Source organism: Thunnus thynnus, chromosome 5 (genome assembly GCF_963924715.1).
Source record: "Thunnus thynnus chromosome 5, fThuThy2.1, whole genome shotgun sequence".
NCBI lineage: Eukaryota > Metazoa > Chordata > Actinopteri > Scombriformes > Scombridae > Thunnus > Thunnus thynnus.
Genome location: NC_089521.1, coordinates 22,725,464 through 22,743,366, shown reverse-complemented (window position 1 = coordinate 22,743,366; position 17,903 = coordinate 22,725,464). Strand labels below are relative to the sequence as shown.

The following is a 17,903-nucleotide window of genomic DNA, read 5'->3' as shown; positions in this document are numbered from 1 at the left end:
TGGTCACATTATGCTGAAACACAAGGCTATGAATAGCCTGTCTCACTGTCTTCACTAGTAGAGCTGGCTGATAGATGTTTGACCCATGTTTTAGTGTCGCCCTCCTTTGGTGAAAACAGAGAAATACACTTTTACATTAGAGTATGCTGAACTGTTAGACCTGTATAAATATGGACACAGCCATCAATGCGAGATTTATAACAATTTATTTATTATAAAACTGCCTAAAATCAAAATAGAGCAAAGAAATATAGAAATATAAATATTTCATAGCAGTTGTTTTTCCTCACAAGGTCTTAACAAGGCAACAAAGCATAGCATTTTTAGGCGAGGTGTTCGCCAAAACCTTTTTTGCATATTCTTTTGCATATATTTCCTTTGCATATTTTCTAAAAGCAGCACATCAAAATATAACTAAAATGACAACACTACATTTCTTAAAGATATGCCCTTTATCTATTGGCTTGACCCTTTGGAAAATAAATAACTAGTAAGCTACTGCCATGACACAAGTCTCTTGCTCTTGCTAAAACGATTACCTAAAGGTACTCAAGCAGTGGAAATTTAGGTTGGAGAAATATTGCATAATTGCTATCAGTCTTAAGAGGTTTGTTGTCTCTGAGCTGTCATGCTCCTGCTGGTTCGACTTGAGTTTTCACGCATGCTTAGTAGTCGTCTCCACGGCTCACTACTTCCTTGTAGGTGGGCCTGAGTAGGATGGTGTGCTCGTACTGGGCGGTGTAGCTGCCCTTGATGTCGCAGAGAGGTGGGTACGGGTCCATGATGCCAAGGTCACACAGATTCTTCAATGCCATCAGGTACTTGCTCTCACCCAAGCGGTCCAGCCAGCGGCGGCAGAATGCCAAGGTGCCAAAGTTTTCATTGATCACATTGAGCAGATGTTTAGCCCTTGGAAGTCTGCGGCATAGTAACAACATACAGTCAAAAGTGAGACAAATTTGACAAACTGAATATGAATCTATGGATGTAAACTAATATGCAGATGCTTTGGTTAGGATGACGGATTGGAAGACAGACAATAAGGAGCAGAACAACCTATAAATAGATTTTTGGAATCAGTATTTTGTATTTTGAACACAGGGATAAGATGATAACAGAAGAGCAGACCTTATTGGCACGTGTCCAACATTGAAGTTTTTCATGTAATGTGAGCACTCCATGTCATCGTGCACTGCACCTCTTCCTGTGCTGCCAAATGTCTCAATGGCATAAGCTTCACCTTCCTGAGAAGCAGTGGAAGAAAAGACAGATTTCAATTTATTTGTTTGCTGGGAAAAAATTACCCTGAAAGTCTTTTATAGATTAGAAAAAGTCTAAATTTATCTCACTGTATCTATGCACATTTATGGAAATGTGAGAAGGGCTGAGTGGGTGTGATGTTACGGAAAAGGACAAAATCACTTCAGGGAAACAGACCGTAAATTTAACAAAAACCTCAAGATGTCAGCGGCTGACATATGCATAAGTGGTCTATTAAAGACAGTGGTGTCGTCTCTGGAGCTGTGCCTCGTGCAGGTTGATTGGCTGAATTTCATTGGCATTTTGTGTCTCTATCAGTGCGTGACTGTTGTCGGAGTCCCTGTGGTATTAGCTGATAACACTGCGACACCCTCTCTCACTGCACCGATAATCAGTCAAAGTGCTAGCGGCCCCGTGGCACGCCCAGCTGCCACTCCACCCGTGCACTCTCTGATCACAAAGAGGGTAATGGCCCTGTTACACCAACACACTTCAGCTAAAAATACAACACGCAAAGCTGCCACATCAGCAGCAGATCCCCAACCCCTCCACACTCCCCATCTGAAGCCATCAGGTAAAAAGCTTGACGCAGCAACTTGCCAATTAAAATGCTCAGTTCTGTCCAAATCCAGTCATGTACTGCAGCTGTGCGGGTGTGAGGCAAGCATGGACCTCAGTGTGGTTTCAGGAAATGGAAGATAGTGCAAAACCATGTTCCTCCTTGGTGAAGCACCAGCCTGTTAATGAACTGTGGATGCCCACAATTCATTGCTCTTACAGTGAAACGAGGGGCTGGAGTTTTAACACGTGTTGCTACTCGATGCGGCTGGTAATTCCATTAAAGTTGTAATTAAAGTGCTGACGAGGGTGACTAAGAAGCTGTTAGAGCAGTGAATTGGAACACTTCTCCACACCCCGTCGTAACCCTAACCAGCCTCATGTTCTTCCAATTACACTTAAGAATTAAAAAGGGTTTATTTATACGCAAGGTCAAGCAGCTAAGAACGGTTTTTATTTCAGACGCTCCAGTAAAAAGAGCTGCAGTGTTGTCTTCTGCTCCAGAATCTAGTAATATTTGGTTCATTTGAAATAACAATTTGAATCAGGTAAGCTGTGTACACTGCTGTACAAACCTCCATCCTCGTGGCCTCTCCGCCTTTTACAATAGGAACTGTCTTTCCTGAGTGTATCCTGTATTGTCCAATAGAGTGGCCATTGAGATTCCTGATTGGCTTCACTATAAAGAGAACAGCACATGGAGCTTTAATAAAAAGGAGGCATTACAGAGCCTGCGCATGAAGAGGAGGTGATAAACTACCTCATATTACCTTGATATGTTTTCCCATCTATCTCCACTTCATAGGACTCCATGACCTCCTGAATGGTCTCGCCAACATCACACAGGCGCACATCAATTCCTGCAAACTGGGACAGAAGACGTGTTTGCATTCCTAGCACACAGACATCCTGGATAGTAAGAAATATTTGGCACTCCCGTTTTGTGCAGCAGTGAAGAAACACGTCACAGTAAGATGCACAAACTCCAGAGTAGTTACCGAGGAATGAACAAGGTATAAATCAGGAGACAACTGCTGATAAATAGTTCCTGAATAGCAATAAATCAATGCCTATATAATAGATGTTGACAGGTTATTTGACAGGTTGATAAGGTAAGATATTTAATGGTTAGTTCCTATACGTAAATCTGTATACCGACCACCTTAATGAATCATTCCTGAACTCAGAATCAGCTGCTAAGAGGCACAAAACCAATAAATAATCAAGTGCAATTTTAGTTTTTTCATTATTTATTGCATTTCCTGTATCTCCTCACAATATTTGTCATTATTGGTTTCACTTCATAGTTACTATGTACATATGCTGTACTATATATAGTACTATATTACTATTATATTTGTTTTTCATGCTCCATATTGTAAACAGTAGATGCTCATAATGTGTATTAGTATGTATATTATTTTTGTTTTTTAAGGTCACTTATCAGTACTTGGGGATCCACTGATATGTAAAGCATATAAACTATCTATGCATCTGTCCCTGTACTTCCTTTTACTGATGAGACACTTCAATAAAGCATATCTTATCTTAATCATTACTTCCTCATTATGCACATATTGTTATGATATGATTTATTTATGGATTACAGACATAAAACTAAATTCATGGGATAAAATGATCAATTTAAAACACTTAGACATTACACCCAAGATGTTATAAGACAAAAAACACAGAAAAAAATCACACATAAAATTAAAAAATACATTTAAATCCAAAAACACATCACTACAATTTAAATAAAAAATAATAAAAACATACAGTTCCAGTAAAACGAGAATGATAAAGTTTGTCCAAACTGACTGGTACTGTACATCAAAACACCTAAGTACAACAAGGACAACTTTAATGGCTGAAGTAAAAATGTCATTGCAAATTTCATTACATGTCTGTGACCCTATTCTATAAATAAATTTCATAAATAAGTCCTAACTTTACTTCTATAAGCCCGTTTCGTTTCCTAACAACTGGATGTGTGACAGAAGGCTGCTCCACAACATGGCAGCAGTGTAAAAAATGAGTTTCTGGCTCCATTTTTTACACAAGGCACTTAATATGAACACATACTGGCCCTGATATTATAGTTACACTGAGTTTGTACCATTGTTATATGTGAACGCAAGTATTGAGGAGCATACTCATTGATAATATTGTACATACAATAAGATGCATGTGCAATATTAGTTACTATATGTGTGTCTCCTCATGTAAAGAAGTACATCATGTTATCATTACTTTCATTTTCGTGTCACATAAAGTGAAGAAAAAAATATCATCCTACATAAGTGACACGTAATACTAAGTTTTGTCTGGGAATCTTTCATTAGTTATTGAATGACACAAGCCAGAGAGAGCTCAAAAACTTTTTAGTCACCATAATATGATTTTAGAGGTTATAGATATAAATATAAATATCATTGTAAATGTGCTCTGAATATGATCATTCTCGTTCCTTGGTAGCTACTCTGGATTTGTGTATCTTAATTTAAAGTACTACCAAATACAAAACATTGGTAGAAGAGCAGTGTTACCTTGATGCCAGTGTTAGTTGCATCTCTCACAGCCTCCAGCAGCCTGTCATACTTTGGATTGAAAGTGACGGTGAAGGCACAGTCGATTATCCGACCTGGAAGACCAAACATCTTAGTTATTCATAACAGGTGTTACAAGGTGATGAAGAAAACTGTCTAAAGTCGGCCTCCATTGCCTTAAAAATGTATTTTATTCTACTTGATCAAGGAGAAAGACATTGGTGACACTTTATGCCTTGTCTTATGGAATTGAGACATCTAATTTTGTGCATTAATACAAAAATCAAAAAGGCTACAAGACCCCAAGTTTTAGAGCAAATGATTCAGTACTTTATCATGTAAATTTCAGCAAATCCCACCACATTAGATGATCATTTTTCAGCCCTATTCAGCATACATTCATTCCAAAAAAGAGGAAGTTTATCAATTTATGAGAACAGTTTATTTATCAGGCATTGAGAATTATAATCTAATAATCATTTTACTGTGTCATAATAAATGCCAAGTGAGAAACAGCACAACACAAATCCAAAAGTACTTAAAAAGTTATTAGTGTGCTCTCACCGTTGATGTGTGTTCCAAAGTCAATTTTGCAGACGTCGTCATAGCGCAGCACGGTGGGGTCTCCTGCGTTTGGGGTGTAGTGAGCAGCGCAGTGGTTGATGGAGCAGCCGGTGGGGAAGGCCAGGCCTGCTTTTAGCCCGTTTTCTTTGATGAGCCTCCTGGAGCAGTCTTCCAGCTTCTCACTGTCAGAAACAGAAAGCACAAAGGGACAATGGATGACAGGAACAATGAGGCTGTTGTCAGGGCAGACAAAGCATCCAGAAAAGGGTGAAACCCCAAAGCGATTCTCCTGCTTTCCCTGATCATTTTGAAAGTTTCTTGGATACTAGGACAAAGATGTGCTGAAACCATATTAATATAAGTCTCCAGACTGAGTATGAGAGGGCATGATTAAAGTCCCATAAAAAAGGGGCTCAAAAACAATCCATCTGTGTATGTCTCACCAAATGTCAATCATAGTCATCCCTGGTTTGATCCAGCTCCTGACGTAGGAGCGGACCTGCCGGTGCGCCTCAGCCGCCTGCCTGAAATCGCTCCACATCTCCTCGTTGGCCATGTCCAACGCCCGCTTCTCCTCGCTGGTGGTCCGCCACGCTGCGCTGCGCCTGGTGGGAGGTAGACCAGGTAGGCATACCACTGAGAAGAGGCACTCATTATTTTTTCATTATAAAAATATTTGCAGAGAAGGTATGTTATCCAGCCACGCTCTTGCAGAAACTCTGCACAAGTGCAGGCGGTGTTGATACATAAACTGAGGTGAAATCTGACACAATTAATCCATCTACTCCTGAAACATTAATATATAAATAAGTACAAAGCAGAGAGACCTAAATAAAAACTAGGCATGTCACACAGTGGAAGACTACTGCTGAGTGTGAGGGACGATGTGGAGGTCACACACCCGTCTTTTGATGGGGGATATTCACACTCCTCTCCCTTTGGAAAGTCTCCGTTGGGATACAGCTCACAAATAGGGACTGAGGGAGGGTCAGTCTGTCCCTTCACTATGGCCCAGATAGAGAGAAGGAGAAGCAGAGGAAAGCAGCAGGAGAGAGCAAAGAAAACACAAGTTATCCTTACCTACATGTTATGACATTGATACTTTATCTTAGCTATAGAATAATTGTACAGTCCCTGGTTTACAGACCAATTAAGCCACCTTTGAGTAAAAGAAAACATGTTGAATTATATTGCAAGAAAGATCTGTGTCAATATGAAAACACTATCAAATAGTGGGTTATATTGATATATATGTAGGATTTTTTAGTGTCACTTACTTTCAGGTCAATGACACCTCTTGCTGCTGTAACACTGACATTAATCGGCTTTCACTGGATTTGTGTAGCATCTTTATGTAGAAAGTGCTGTCATTAATTTTGTCCCGTCTGCTCGACATGTAAAGTCACATTTTGTCCTACACCTCCCGTGTCAGCTCTGCACTGTGTGTAAATCTCTTGACACCAATTAACCAAGTCACATTGTTTTTGTGCACTTGTTGTATTTATCTAATGATTTCAACTCATTCTGGGGCAGTCAATTCAGGATGTAGACAAGGAAAATATTTCGCTGTAACAAGGTTCTTACAGAGTTATTGAAACGCTGTGATGTGAACTGCAGTTTCAATTTAAATTCTGAATCGACCAAATGTAAATTTAATTTTAAGAGCCTTTGACAAAACAGCATCTGTAGAAAGGCCTTTTGCTATGCTGAGAAAAACTGCTTACATCCTTTCTTCTTTTTCTTCTTCTTCTTCTTCTTTCCAGCTGAGTTCTCTCCCTCTTCTCCATCTGTTGAAAGCATCATTAGTTTCAATACAGTTTGTAAAGTGAGAAATATTGACAGGGGCTTGGGCACAACTCCCATTGTGCTACTGAAAATCAGATATCACATTGCAGATATGACCAGCTGGATTTCACTGTGTGCACTGAAAGTTCAGCACAATCACCACTGCAGATGATGATGATGATGATGGTAGTGAGGAGTTACCTTCTTCTCCATCCTCCTCCCTCTCCTTGTCCTCCAGTGTTTGCTGCTCCAACTGTTTTGTCACATCACCAACACCTCCGGCATCTCCATCCCCCTCAGCCTCATTTGTCCCTGCTGCAAAGTCACACACCCTCGTGCATGCATGTGCAGGTGAACACGCACGTGTACACCAGTCAGTGGCGTGCATGCACATGCATGGACACACAGAGACACACACACATACACACACAGAGTGAGTAAATTATTTGTGGTTCAGAGTCGTTTCAAGAAAGTGCATCCACTATGTTCTGAACTTGGCAGGGACTGTGCATAATTTCTTTCTATACCTTGGGAGTCAATATCCTCAAGGGCATATGTACCTTGCAGCATTATGACATTTAGCCCTTCAAAGACAGTGCTGTGTGGACCACTTGACTTAGGCAAGGTTCAACAACTGGGGCATTTTGGGATTTTATATTTTCACAACATGAGGCAGTAAGGCTGCAATTATCAGCATGGGTTTTTTGCATAAGAGTGGTTGTCATCTTATTGCACTAAAACTGTGGATACTTCTATTGCATAATTTCATGCAGCTTAGAGGGATTTATAGGATAGAACATATTTAATCTGGAGTAAAATCAAATTTTATTCCACGCATATTTTCAAATGTCAGCTTTCAATCAGTTTTGATGTTAGATTCTGATATTCAGAGAATGTCCCGTTTCCAGATGAGCGCCCTCAGCTCCAGCAGGAGCCGCTCAGAGTTGGGACAGCTGGACAGGAATACCCTCTGACAGGTTGGCAAGTCTCCTGTCCCGCATATTTGATGCTCTTGCTCCATATCGAGCGGCACTAGAAGAGACAATTTAGCGCAACGATTTCTAACTGCAAAGTGATGCCTCTTACCTGGTGCGGATGCCTTATTCCTCTTCTTCTTTCTTCTCCTTTTCTTTAATGATTCTGAGGTGTCTGCATCTTCTCTTTCCTCGTTCAAGTCGTCCCCATTGAGAAGTTGAGGCTCCACTTCATGCTGTAGCTGTAGCTCCGCCATGATCAGCGACTGAGAGATGAAGTGACGCATAAGCTGCTGGGAGCCTCCAGCGGTCAAAGCAGAAAAGTGTGCTGGGGGCAGCTGAGCCAATAATGAGCTATTAGACTATCTCTGTGCAACAACTTGACCCGAATAGAGGAAGACGATCCTCCCCTGTTCACAGCCTCCGAGCAGAAACAAAAACTTTCATTTATCATCGTTTTTTTTTCTGTGGGGAAATTGCATATTGGGACAAACTGTAATAGGACAGCAACACTATCCCTGTGTATTCTGTATGGAGGTTAAATGCTTGCTTATGTGACCATCGTGTCCTGCTACTGTAGTAAATGTTGCACTGCATGCCAGAAGCATCACTTTCTCTGACCATTCAATCGCTGAATCAAATGTTACCTGGCTGTGCGCACCTGTGACTGCAGCTCCTCAGTAGCCACTTGAGTGTCACTTCTGTATGTCCACATTGGCAAACGTTAGACACCTTATCTGTAATTGTGAGTGATGTTTTGTTGTTTGTATTGTCACTGACAGGCTTTGAATTTGATGCCCGGAGTCGATCATTAATGGTGCGTAACGCGAGTATATGGAGCGGGCGTAGAACAGACAGTGTATCCAAGCAACAAGCCAGCACACTGAGTGGACAGAGGTACATTTACACTAGTGAAAGGTGGATGATTTTAAGGCACTTCAGTTGGGTTGTGTTGCTATTATTTTGCTGCAAGGACGTATAGCCTGCTGTGTTTTTTTTTTGAAAGTGGGGAACCTTTAACAAATTCCTGTGAATTTTTTTTGGGGGGGAAACAATGACTTCATTTGGTGCGCCGACAGAATGCAGCACCGGTCCTTTGTATTTCTTTGACCAGGTGGGCTAATGATTCATTTTGCTGACTGTGGGTTAAAAGCACCTGCAATACATTAACCATTTAATTTACCTCTCCCCAGCCAACAAGACGAAACCGAATTAAAGGGACAAGGAGCAACATTTTGCATTTTAATGTTGCAAATGAGGAAGCGCAGTTGGAACAAACAATACAAAGGTAATTCACCTGCAACACATTCTTTTACACTTTTGTCTCTGATCCATCTGTCAATTCATCTTTCTATTGTTTTTTTTCTAATTTAGTAATCCAGAGAATGACAACAAAGAAGGTAAAAGTGATGAGCTTACACAGGGGCTGCCAGGTGAAACATGTGGGGATGGTAAACCTGATACCTCTTCTGCTGTCAGTGGTGCACTGAACATGAGGGACCACGATCCGATGGACGCATACAAGCGAGCAGCCCCTCAGTTATTAAATGAGTTGGCTCGCATACTTTCCCAACATAAGTGGACCGAGGAGGAGTGTCTTCCACACGGGATTGTAAATATTCTGAATTACTCCTGGCAGGATCTGACTGCAGGGGCGGTGCACTTGAAAAGTCCGGAAAGGACTGACAAACGACGAAAGTCCAGAGGATCCCTGAAGTTGGACGAAACTCCCCGTCAGGTGTCCGCCAATGACAAGAAGGAGACTGGAGAAAGAAACGCATTTGTTGGAGGACATGTTGGTCCCCCTGAGAGAAAAACACGCATGAAAAAGCGCAAATCAAACTACAATAGAGGTAAATGAATCCTTGGGTCACAGGTATGGAAGCCCATTTCTGCCAGGAAAACAAAAAAAAACAAGATGAAACATGCTAGAAATGAATCATTGGTAAATCAAATTTATGAGATACTAGAATGTGTATGTGTAGAATATTTTTATTATGCATAACTTCATCATTTCTTTTTGTTTTTTTCTTATGGAAAATGGTCTCAATATTGGTCTCAATAATCTCAAAAAAACATACCTTATAAAGTGTATAAATTGCCGCCAATGGTTTCATTAATGGTTAATAAATAATATATTAATTCTTTAAACATAAAAAATAAGCCACCGATAAGGGCAAATTTTGCCAGGTTGTGAAAAATTGATTTTGGTTGGTGTATGTCCTCCTCTAGTATAATTTGTCTTCTAGCTCTTTTAATTCATCAGGAAGATCCCACTCAAGGACAGTTTGAGAGCTTATCTTCTGGAAAAGGGCTGCAGAGTATCAGAACTAAAGTCAATGAATTAAAAAGTTATCAACAACTGCAGGCTAGGTGATGAGAAAATGATATGAATGTATAATTGCAGATTTGTAAGGCATTAATAAAAGGTCATGGTATGAATGTTAATAAGTCATCAATACTGGGTTTTTCTTCCACTGCAATAATCAGACAAGTTGTACATTTTAATAAACTGTTGGCTAGATAGAAAATTAGCAGTGAGTATGACTGAATTTTACAGTCCACCATTTTAAATGAAAATGCGTCTCTGTATGACTCAGTTAAGGAAGAAAATGACAATGAAAAGTAATTTTTTGGGACCTTTTAAGACTTGAACTTGAGAGCAGCTAGTGGAAGTGAGAGGATTGGTTTACGGGATAGGAAATGGTAGCTGGTAGCTGCATGGGCACAGATGTACTCAGCCTGTTAATCGGTTACAGAGCTATTGAGTTACATTATTAAGTTGAACTGGTAGTGAGTGATATGTTGACTAAAAGTTCCATATTTCTCCTCACTTCCTAACAGCTCACACTTCCACAACCATCAGTTTCTCCATCTCATCCAGCAGCTGTAAAGATCCAGGTATGGCATGGAGCTAAAGTATTGTCTTAATGATAGCTACTCACTGCTGTTCTTCACTGAATGTGATTTGTGTCCAGGTTGGATCATTCAGCCAAAGCAGCCCTCATGTGACGCACCTCAGAGGATGAATTTGTGTCAGTGGGTGGTCGAGCGACTGCAGGCGGCAAGAAATCCAGTGTACGTTGTTGACCTGTGCTGCTGCATTTATTATAACAGTGTGCCAAATGAGAGGTTACATTCCAAAATGTAATATAATCAGACAGTTGGTCCATAACTTTAGTCCAGATTGAAATATCTCAATAACTAATTGATGGATTGCCATGAAATTTAGGACAGACATTCATGGTCCCCAGAGCATCCTACTGACTTTGGTGATGCCCTGACCTTTTCTTTAGTTCCAACAGCAGGTCCAAGTTTTCACTAATCCAGTGACATATCTCTACATTTACTAGATGGATTGGGACAACATTTGTGTAATCATGTTTCCAGATGATGAATCCTAATGACTTTGATGATCCTCCAACGCCACCATGAGGTTGACGTTTGTGATTTTAAGTTAAATGTCTCAACAACTGTCAGATGAATTGCCTTGAAATTTGGTACAGATATTCATGTCCCCCTCAGGACAAAAAACCTCATCATCACATCAACTTTCTGACCAAATACCAAATACTGCAAGACCCATCAACCTTAACGGTAATTTGTTTTTAGCTAATTGGCAAATGTTATCATGCTAACACACTAAACTAAGATGATAAACATGGTAAACATCATACCTGCTAAACATCAGCACGTTATCAATGTCATCCTGTGCATGTTAGCATGCTGAAAGTATAGCCTCAGTCACTAATGTGGCTGTAAACTTGTTTTAAATGTAATGCCTAATTTAAGTTTATCTCTCAGTTTTGGTGAGTGATGGCTCTCAGTCAGTACACAAGAAATCATTACTGAATTTTACATTTGCAAGTCTCATTTTGCAATGTAACCTCTCAAAAATGCTAACTGATGCTAATTCAGTTGCATGGGAAATCAGTTATTTAAGAATAAAAAATTACTTAATCTTCACACAGAAAACTGGAAACAGCTGAACAGGACCTGAACAAACCACTCATACTCCGTCACTATGGTGACGCAAAGGCAAAACTGAAAGACAAGAGAACGAGGAGTAAACCTGCCACTCTAGTTAACGGGATGCCCCAGATACCAGAGCTGAAGCAGCAGGATCCAGCATGCAAGAAACTACACTACAGAATCAATGACGGTTCTTCATTCATATAGTATCCTTCTCTTATCATGTTTATTCATAACTTCTACTTGTGGTTGTCCAAGAAGCAAATGTAGTGTGGGGCATATGGGAAATGTGTCATTCCAGCTGACTTTTTGACCCTTGAGCCTGCTCTCTCAGCTACCCATCTGGTTATATGGCAGTGTGCCAGAGCCACTCAGGTCTACCCTGCGGAGGCTTATACACCAATGTGTTCAGTAACAGTGAATGTCCCGTTATTCTGGCTACTATCACAGCGTTTGGGCACGGGGCTGTAACGCACCCTCTGAGGTGAATTCATAGCTGATATGTGAGATCTTCTGTATAAATTAAACATTCTGTCTCTAATCGTTTATGTATGACAGCTTTACAATATAATCCTTCCTTGTCTGTTCCTGCAGCTCTGCCATTACAGCATTGTGGGACCAGGATGGTGGATTCATTTGTGACCATTATGGGAGCATAACTAAGGAGTGGAGCTGGCAGGCAGACCGTGCACTGAGAGAGAAGATTGTTATACACGTGAGAGAGCAGCCACACTGCTTTAACATTCGAGAATACTACATTTTTAATATATACACAGCTGGAAATTATGTCCGCTTTCTTTGTGTTATAAATAAATTAAGTCAAAGTTAAGACACAAAAGAAATTCTCTTCACTTGTTTTCGTGCAACGACAGTGTGTCAGTGTCTAAACTGCTGTGCATCAGCTCAGCAACATGTTGCATAGAAAAGAGGCCAGAGGTAATCTCCAGACAAGAAAGATATTCAGTGACAAGCCTAGTCAGTAGGACTAAAGATCCGAGGTTCACCTGTCATGTGAGATGTTTGTAAGATGTACGTATCGAAAATGTCACATTTAGAGGAAACAAAGCAGGAGACGTTGGGTATGACGCATGACCTTCTGATGGATGAACACTAAAAGTCTCTGACAGGACCGAGAGGTTCAACTTTCATCACGGCTGCTGGCTTTGTTTTCGAGTGGGTTCACTACATACAGATCAGATGGCCATGGATGAATTCAGCACAGCTTATGAGTGCTCACGATACTGAAAACTGTTTTTTCAAGATTGTTGCCATTTTATAGTAACATGTAAATTTGTTTTTCTCTCTCCTACAGCTGTCAGATCTGATCACTGTGCAGTTGCTCAGTGGCACTTCTGCCATGCTCAGCTTTAGGTGTGACAATGAAAGTGTTCAACTCCCTCTCTCCGCTCTGTCTAACATGAATCCATCAAAGGAAACGGTGAGAATAAGACTATCTAGTACATGACAAAAACAAGCTAAAAGATTTATGATAAACAATTCTACTCTGCTTTGGCAGACTTGTTTGCAGACAGATGGGAGGTTCACCTCTGATACTGCTCAAGACCTTCTGCAGGCAAGGAAGGTGAAATCCCCTGTTGTGGTCATAGAAAGCAGGAAGAACCTGACACTAACACCTGTAAGAGACTTTCTATGACAATATAATGTTTGAGTGAATTAAAGATAAGGACTTAAATGACACCATACAGTTCTTTTGATAATCAGGTGTTTTGATGTGAAACAGGAAAAACATCTGGAGCCTCTAAAAGTTCTGCAGACGCCTTCGTTGAGTCACTTTTCATAGAGCAGCTTGATAAATGTCTTATGCTGTGCTATATCATATAAGCTACCATGCGTATAATGATGTGTGGCAGGTGTCTGTGTGCTCCTGGGAGGTCCTCCAGATGGACAGAGAGCTGGAGGGGCTGGAAGGGCCGTCAGCACAGTGGAGAAGAGGAGGGCATGCTGGCAGGGAGCTGAAAAGACTTCAGCAGAGGGCAAGAAACATCCTGGATGACTGGTTGGACTATTATCGTGTGGCTGTTGGTACGTACCAGCTCTGATTTGTGAATGCAGCCTTTTGAGCTTTACTGAAATATGTGATCAAACTGATATACTTCATGATGAAATTTGTAGTGCAAATAAAAATAACACTGAGCCAATCTGACCTGCTAAGGTTGTTTCAAGTAGTTGAATGAAGCAAAAAGTTACAGTATCACCTCATCTTGCAAACTCAACATTATTGAATAGTTCTATCAGGATCTTGTTCACGGTCACTCGTGTCACTCAGTGTCTGTGTGCATTTCTGATTGACCTTTTTTTCTCCTTCAGGTATCAAGTGTCCTAACACGAAGCGGATGCCAGATGCCCCACTGAGGACCAGGCTGAGGAGGGAGGTACAGTCAGCTGCTCTGCCCTCTCTGAACCCACCTGAGCGTGCAGATGCTGAGCCAGTCCAGCCAGAGGAGAGCAGGAATGAGTTACAGGAGCTGCACAGACACCTGTCAGCACCAGCAGAGATACCACTGGACTCCTCAGTCAAGCTGCCAAGGTGCACACTGATAAATACTGTAGGACCAGGATGTTTGTGGAAAGTCCTGTGTCATCATGTGAGACCTTTACAGTTAAAACACTGTTTAAAAAGACAAAATCTATTTAACTGTTAGAGGAATAGTTTCACATTTTGGGAAATATGCTTGATTTCTTTCTTTCTAAGACTCTCTAGATGAATTGATACTGTATCTCATATCTGTCTGTCAGATATGAAACTGGAGCCAGTAGACGATTAGTGTAGCTTAAAGACTGGAAATATGGGGGGAAACAACCAGCCTGGCTCTGTCCAGTGGTTAAAAAAATCTGCCTACCAGCAACTCTAAAAGTTTTATGGGGCTTTGTGAAAGAAATAGTTCAGCACATAATCCTGCTGCTGGATTTGTTACCTTTGGATAGAGCCAAACTGTTTCCCCCTGCTAACCGTCTCCTGGCTCCAGGCTCATATTTATCAGACATGAGAGATATGACAGTGGTATCAATTTTCTAACTTTCGACAAGCAACCTAATAAGTACTTTTCCCAAAATGTTGAACTATTCCTTTAAAGTGGTACTTTGCCAGGGATTGGGGACTTTAAACTTGTAACAGAAGCATTATAAACTTTGGGCATGGAGTTTGAAAGACGTGGGCATTTACCAGGCAGAAAGGGTTAAACAAAAGAGTGGCATTATGGGAATTGTAGGATCTAGTGTATTTGTGTATTTATCTACCCTTAAACAGAAACCAGTGATTTTGTCAAAAAAAGGCAGTTTCTTGATCAGTTTCATGTGCTTGTGCTTTTTATTGAGTTTTGTACAGCTGTATGCTGTATTATATAAACCCTAATTAGGGGTAATTTCACTGTTTACCTTTTTGTTGCCAGGACACCTAAAAAGCAAACAAAGGAAGAGTCCCGTGTCACACAGATTGGACCACTTCAAATTCATGGCAACATCAAACTGGAGTAAGATCCACTTGTATCACTGAGAGGCGCCATAACTCATTCAAATGTTGTTTACTGCAGTTCATAAAAGCCCTATTTACAGTGACAGCTTCATAATCCACCTCATCCTCCCAGGTCAGTGATTATTCCAAACAATCCAGAGTTGTCTGGACTATCCGTTGTCACCTGCTGTCCAGCTCAGTCGTCGTTCACCCCCTCCATCCCCCTCACAGTGTGCCCTCCTCTGCTGAGAGCTGCCATACTGGGGGAGGGGGGGCGGAGGCGGTGCTGCTGCAGCACTACAGTGATGCCAGTGGTGACAGACCTGGAGTACGATGCCTTTGTTATGGGCCAGCCTCCACACAGTCAACAGATCCTGGTGGTGTGTGTGACTCCACCACGCCAGCCTATCAACACACACTCAGCGCCTGACCAAGATGCACTGGAGCAACTTTACAGGAGGAGGAACAAGCACAGAACCATGCCCTGCACTCAGGTGTAAATGCTGTCTTACATACAGGCATAGTAGACAAAATAACAAAAACACAAATGCTAAAAGAAGAAATTTTCTGCTATTTTGTTCACACACTGTAACACATGTAATCATATGTATGGTTACCCAGTCTGTGTGTGCATCACTTGTTCTTTGTATCAATGCAGTTAAAAATAACATCCGGATTAATAATGAAGTGGACTAAATGTGCAGGAATTTTCTGGAAACTGATGCACATTTTGCAAGGACAACAAAGCTTTGCAAAGGCTACAAAACAAAGAGCCAGTGAAAGACACCCTACAGTCAGCAGGATATTGTTTGCATTTCTGGTAATTTCTGGTTTCTGTTTTTTTTTTTTTCAAATCCAGTGCCAGATGGACTCATTTCGCCTGGTGAGATATGAGATGTCAACAGGGAAGAGCAGCTGTGGAGTCGAGAACCTCCTGCTGCAGCATCGGCACAATGCTGCTCCTGGGATGATCCTGGTCAGTAAACCCACTGCAGTTTTGGCCAAAGGCTGCATCCTCTGCCCGCTGCATGTTTTCATGGATCCCACTGGGTGGCAGCAGTGCTTGCCTGAAGCACGGGAGGTGATAGCAGTTGGGGGATGGGCTGAGGAGGACTATAGTAAGGTGCTGTCCTTTCCAAGAAACCCAGACATTTATTATAAAGGTACTGTAGGCTGACAGGCAGTGAGGGATGACACTTCTTAATTACAAAAGGGAGCTTTAATTTTAAGCGCTGCCCAAAGTCATGACAGCTGCTCCACTGATTTTTGCAGTAAGATGAAAATCCCTCCTGCAGTCCATAAATCAAACTAAAATTACTAGAATCACAGTGACATGAAACTGTGTTTGCACTTGAAGGCCCAAAGGTGTTACTCAGAGATCAGAGAGCAGCCATTACCGTTGACAGGACACTGTGTACACATACTGTAGGTTCCTCTGTTATGAAATCAATCAGTATGTGAATGTGGTTCCTCAATTTTCCACACATATAATATAAATTCTCCTTGTTAATGTGACAGATGTACATCAGAGGGAAGTTGCTGTTTGTTGGCTACATATTCAGTAGTCAGAGCTGCTCAGTCAGGGACCTTCAAAAGCAAATCTCCAGAACCAGGGGAGACTACAGATTAGGTCTGAGCCTCCCTTCAGACTACAAGTTCAGGTACTACTGCACCATAACCAGTGTGAATCTGATTTACAATAGTAACCACGTGAATTGTGTGAATTGATACAGAATAAAGTTTAAACTGTTGTCAAGGGTCATCGTGGAACTTGTAACTACAAATAAAGCACAGGTTAATTGTTTTACTAAAAAATATTTAATTAAGTTGAACCCTTTGACTCATATTTTTCTGTCCTTTACTTGCAGTGATACAGTGAATAAACCTTCAGCCACAGATTCACACAACTCACAGGATGCAACACTAACCGGAGGTGATGACACAACATTGACTGCTTCAGTGGAAATGGAAAAGGCCAATGATATGTAGGTGAATTAAATACCTGCGAATTTCTTGCTTTGGGTGAATATTGGAAGTGAAAAACACCTTTTACCATCTTTAACACCTTTGACTTCCTGTTTTTAAGATATCTGACTGAATTACCTGTGTGATGTCTTTTTTATGAACAGAAGAAACAATCAAGTGCCTGAGGTATCACACCAACGACAGAGGGACTTTTGTGTCAAACCGAAAAAGACACCTGTATTTCCTCATGTTCCTGTTATCATGCACTGAATATGTTGTCGTGACTGGATTTTATCTGCATCAGTCCACTTGTGTTCATTAAAAAAAAAAACCAAAGTCTCCAAAGTGCATCAAATGTGGGTTAATACTCAGGTTAATGTGCAATAAAATTGCAGACACCTTGTTTGCTTACGCTGCAGGTTGGCACCAGTTATTAGTCCAATAACTGAGATGGAAAATGCTTTTTAACTTCTGGCAGTAGGAAGCACTCTGGGCATCAGGTCAAAAGATCCATCATCAAAGATAATCAGTGACTGCTGATGTTTCGGTGTTCTCTGGACAATGGACTCTTACATGAATAAGAGAAACCCTGGGAAATATCTGTATTAATTGCAATATTTTACAGTAAATATAAGCAGATTTAATAAAAACACTAAACTATCCAATATGTTGTCTTCTTTTTTATGTAATGTACTCACAGCCTTGCCTGTTGATCTGATTAATCTGTCTTCCTTCCTGTCAGCAAGGGTTGTTTCCTGTAAAAAAAAAAACAAAAAAACGACTGACCTGGTGACAAAGTTACAG

The 17,903-nt window shown here is 40.9% G+C and overlaps 2 protein-coding genes across 3 annotated transcripts; one reads left to right on the top strand and one right to left on the bottom strand.

Moving 5' to 3' along the window:
* Positions 1-294: 294 nt before the first annotated feature.
* LOC137183264 (methionine aminopeptidase 2-like) lies at positions 295-8,120 on the bottom strand. The gene is made up of 11 exons (XM_067590181.1): positions 7,803-8,120; positions 6,918-7,031; positions 6,656-6,718; positions 5,833-5,935; positions 5,375-5,536; positions 4,932-5,113; positions 4,368-4,462; positions 2,589-2,685; positions 2,394-2,497; positions 1,129-1,244; positions 295-918 (listed from the first exon to the last, which is right to left on the bottom strand). The coding sequence occupies exons 1-11, from the start codon at positions 7,975-7,977 to the stop codon at positions 666-668; spliced, it is 1,464 nt and encodes a 487-aa protein (XP_067446282.1). The 5' UTR covers positions 7,978-8,120; the 3' UTR covers positions 295-665.
* A 131-nt stretch (positions 8,121-8,251) lies between these two features.
* Positions 8,252-17,764, top strand: LOC137183261 (uncharacterized protein C3orf20-like). Of its 2 annotated transcripts, XM_067590179.1 has the most exons (18): positions 8,252-8,804; positions 8,884-8,978; positions 9,065-9,543; positions 10,535-10,591; positions 10,669-10,768; positions 11,662-11,868; positions 11,997-12,146; positions 12,257-12,377; positions 12,975-13,100; positions 13,179-13,298; positions 13,534-13,705; positions 13,991-14,210; positions 15,073-15,153; positions 15,268-15,628; positions 15,994-16,110; positions 16,653-16,795; positions 17,003-17,119; positions 17,264-17,764. In XM_067590179.1, the coding sequence occupies exons 1-18, from the start codon at positions 8,745-8,747 to the stop codon at positions 17,367-17,369; spliced, it is 2,832 nt and encodes a 943-aa protein (XP_067446280.1). In that variant the 5' UTR covers positions 8,252-8,744; the 3' UTR covers positions 17,370-17,764. The 2 variants fall into 2 exon arrangements, 1 of the variants encoding a protein (XP_067446280.1); XR_010928435.1 differs by lacking the exons at positions 17,003-17,119; positions 17,264-17,764 and having other exon boundaries at positions 15,268-15,630; positions 16,653-16,742.
* The last annotated feature ends 139 nt before the right edge of the window (positions 17,765-17,903 follow it).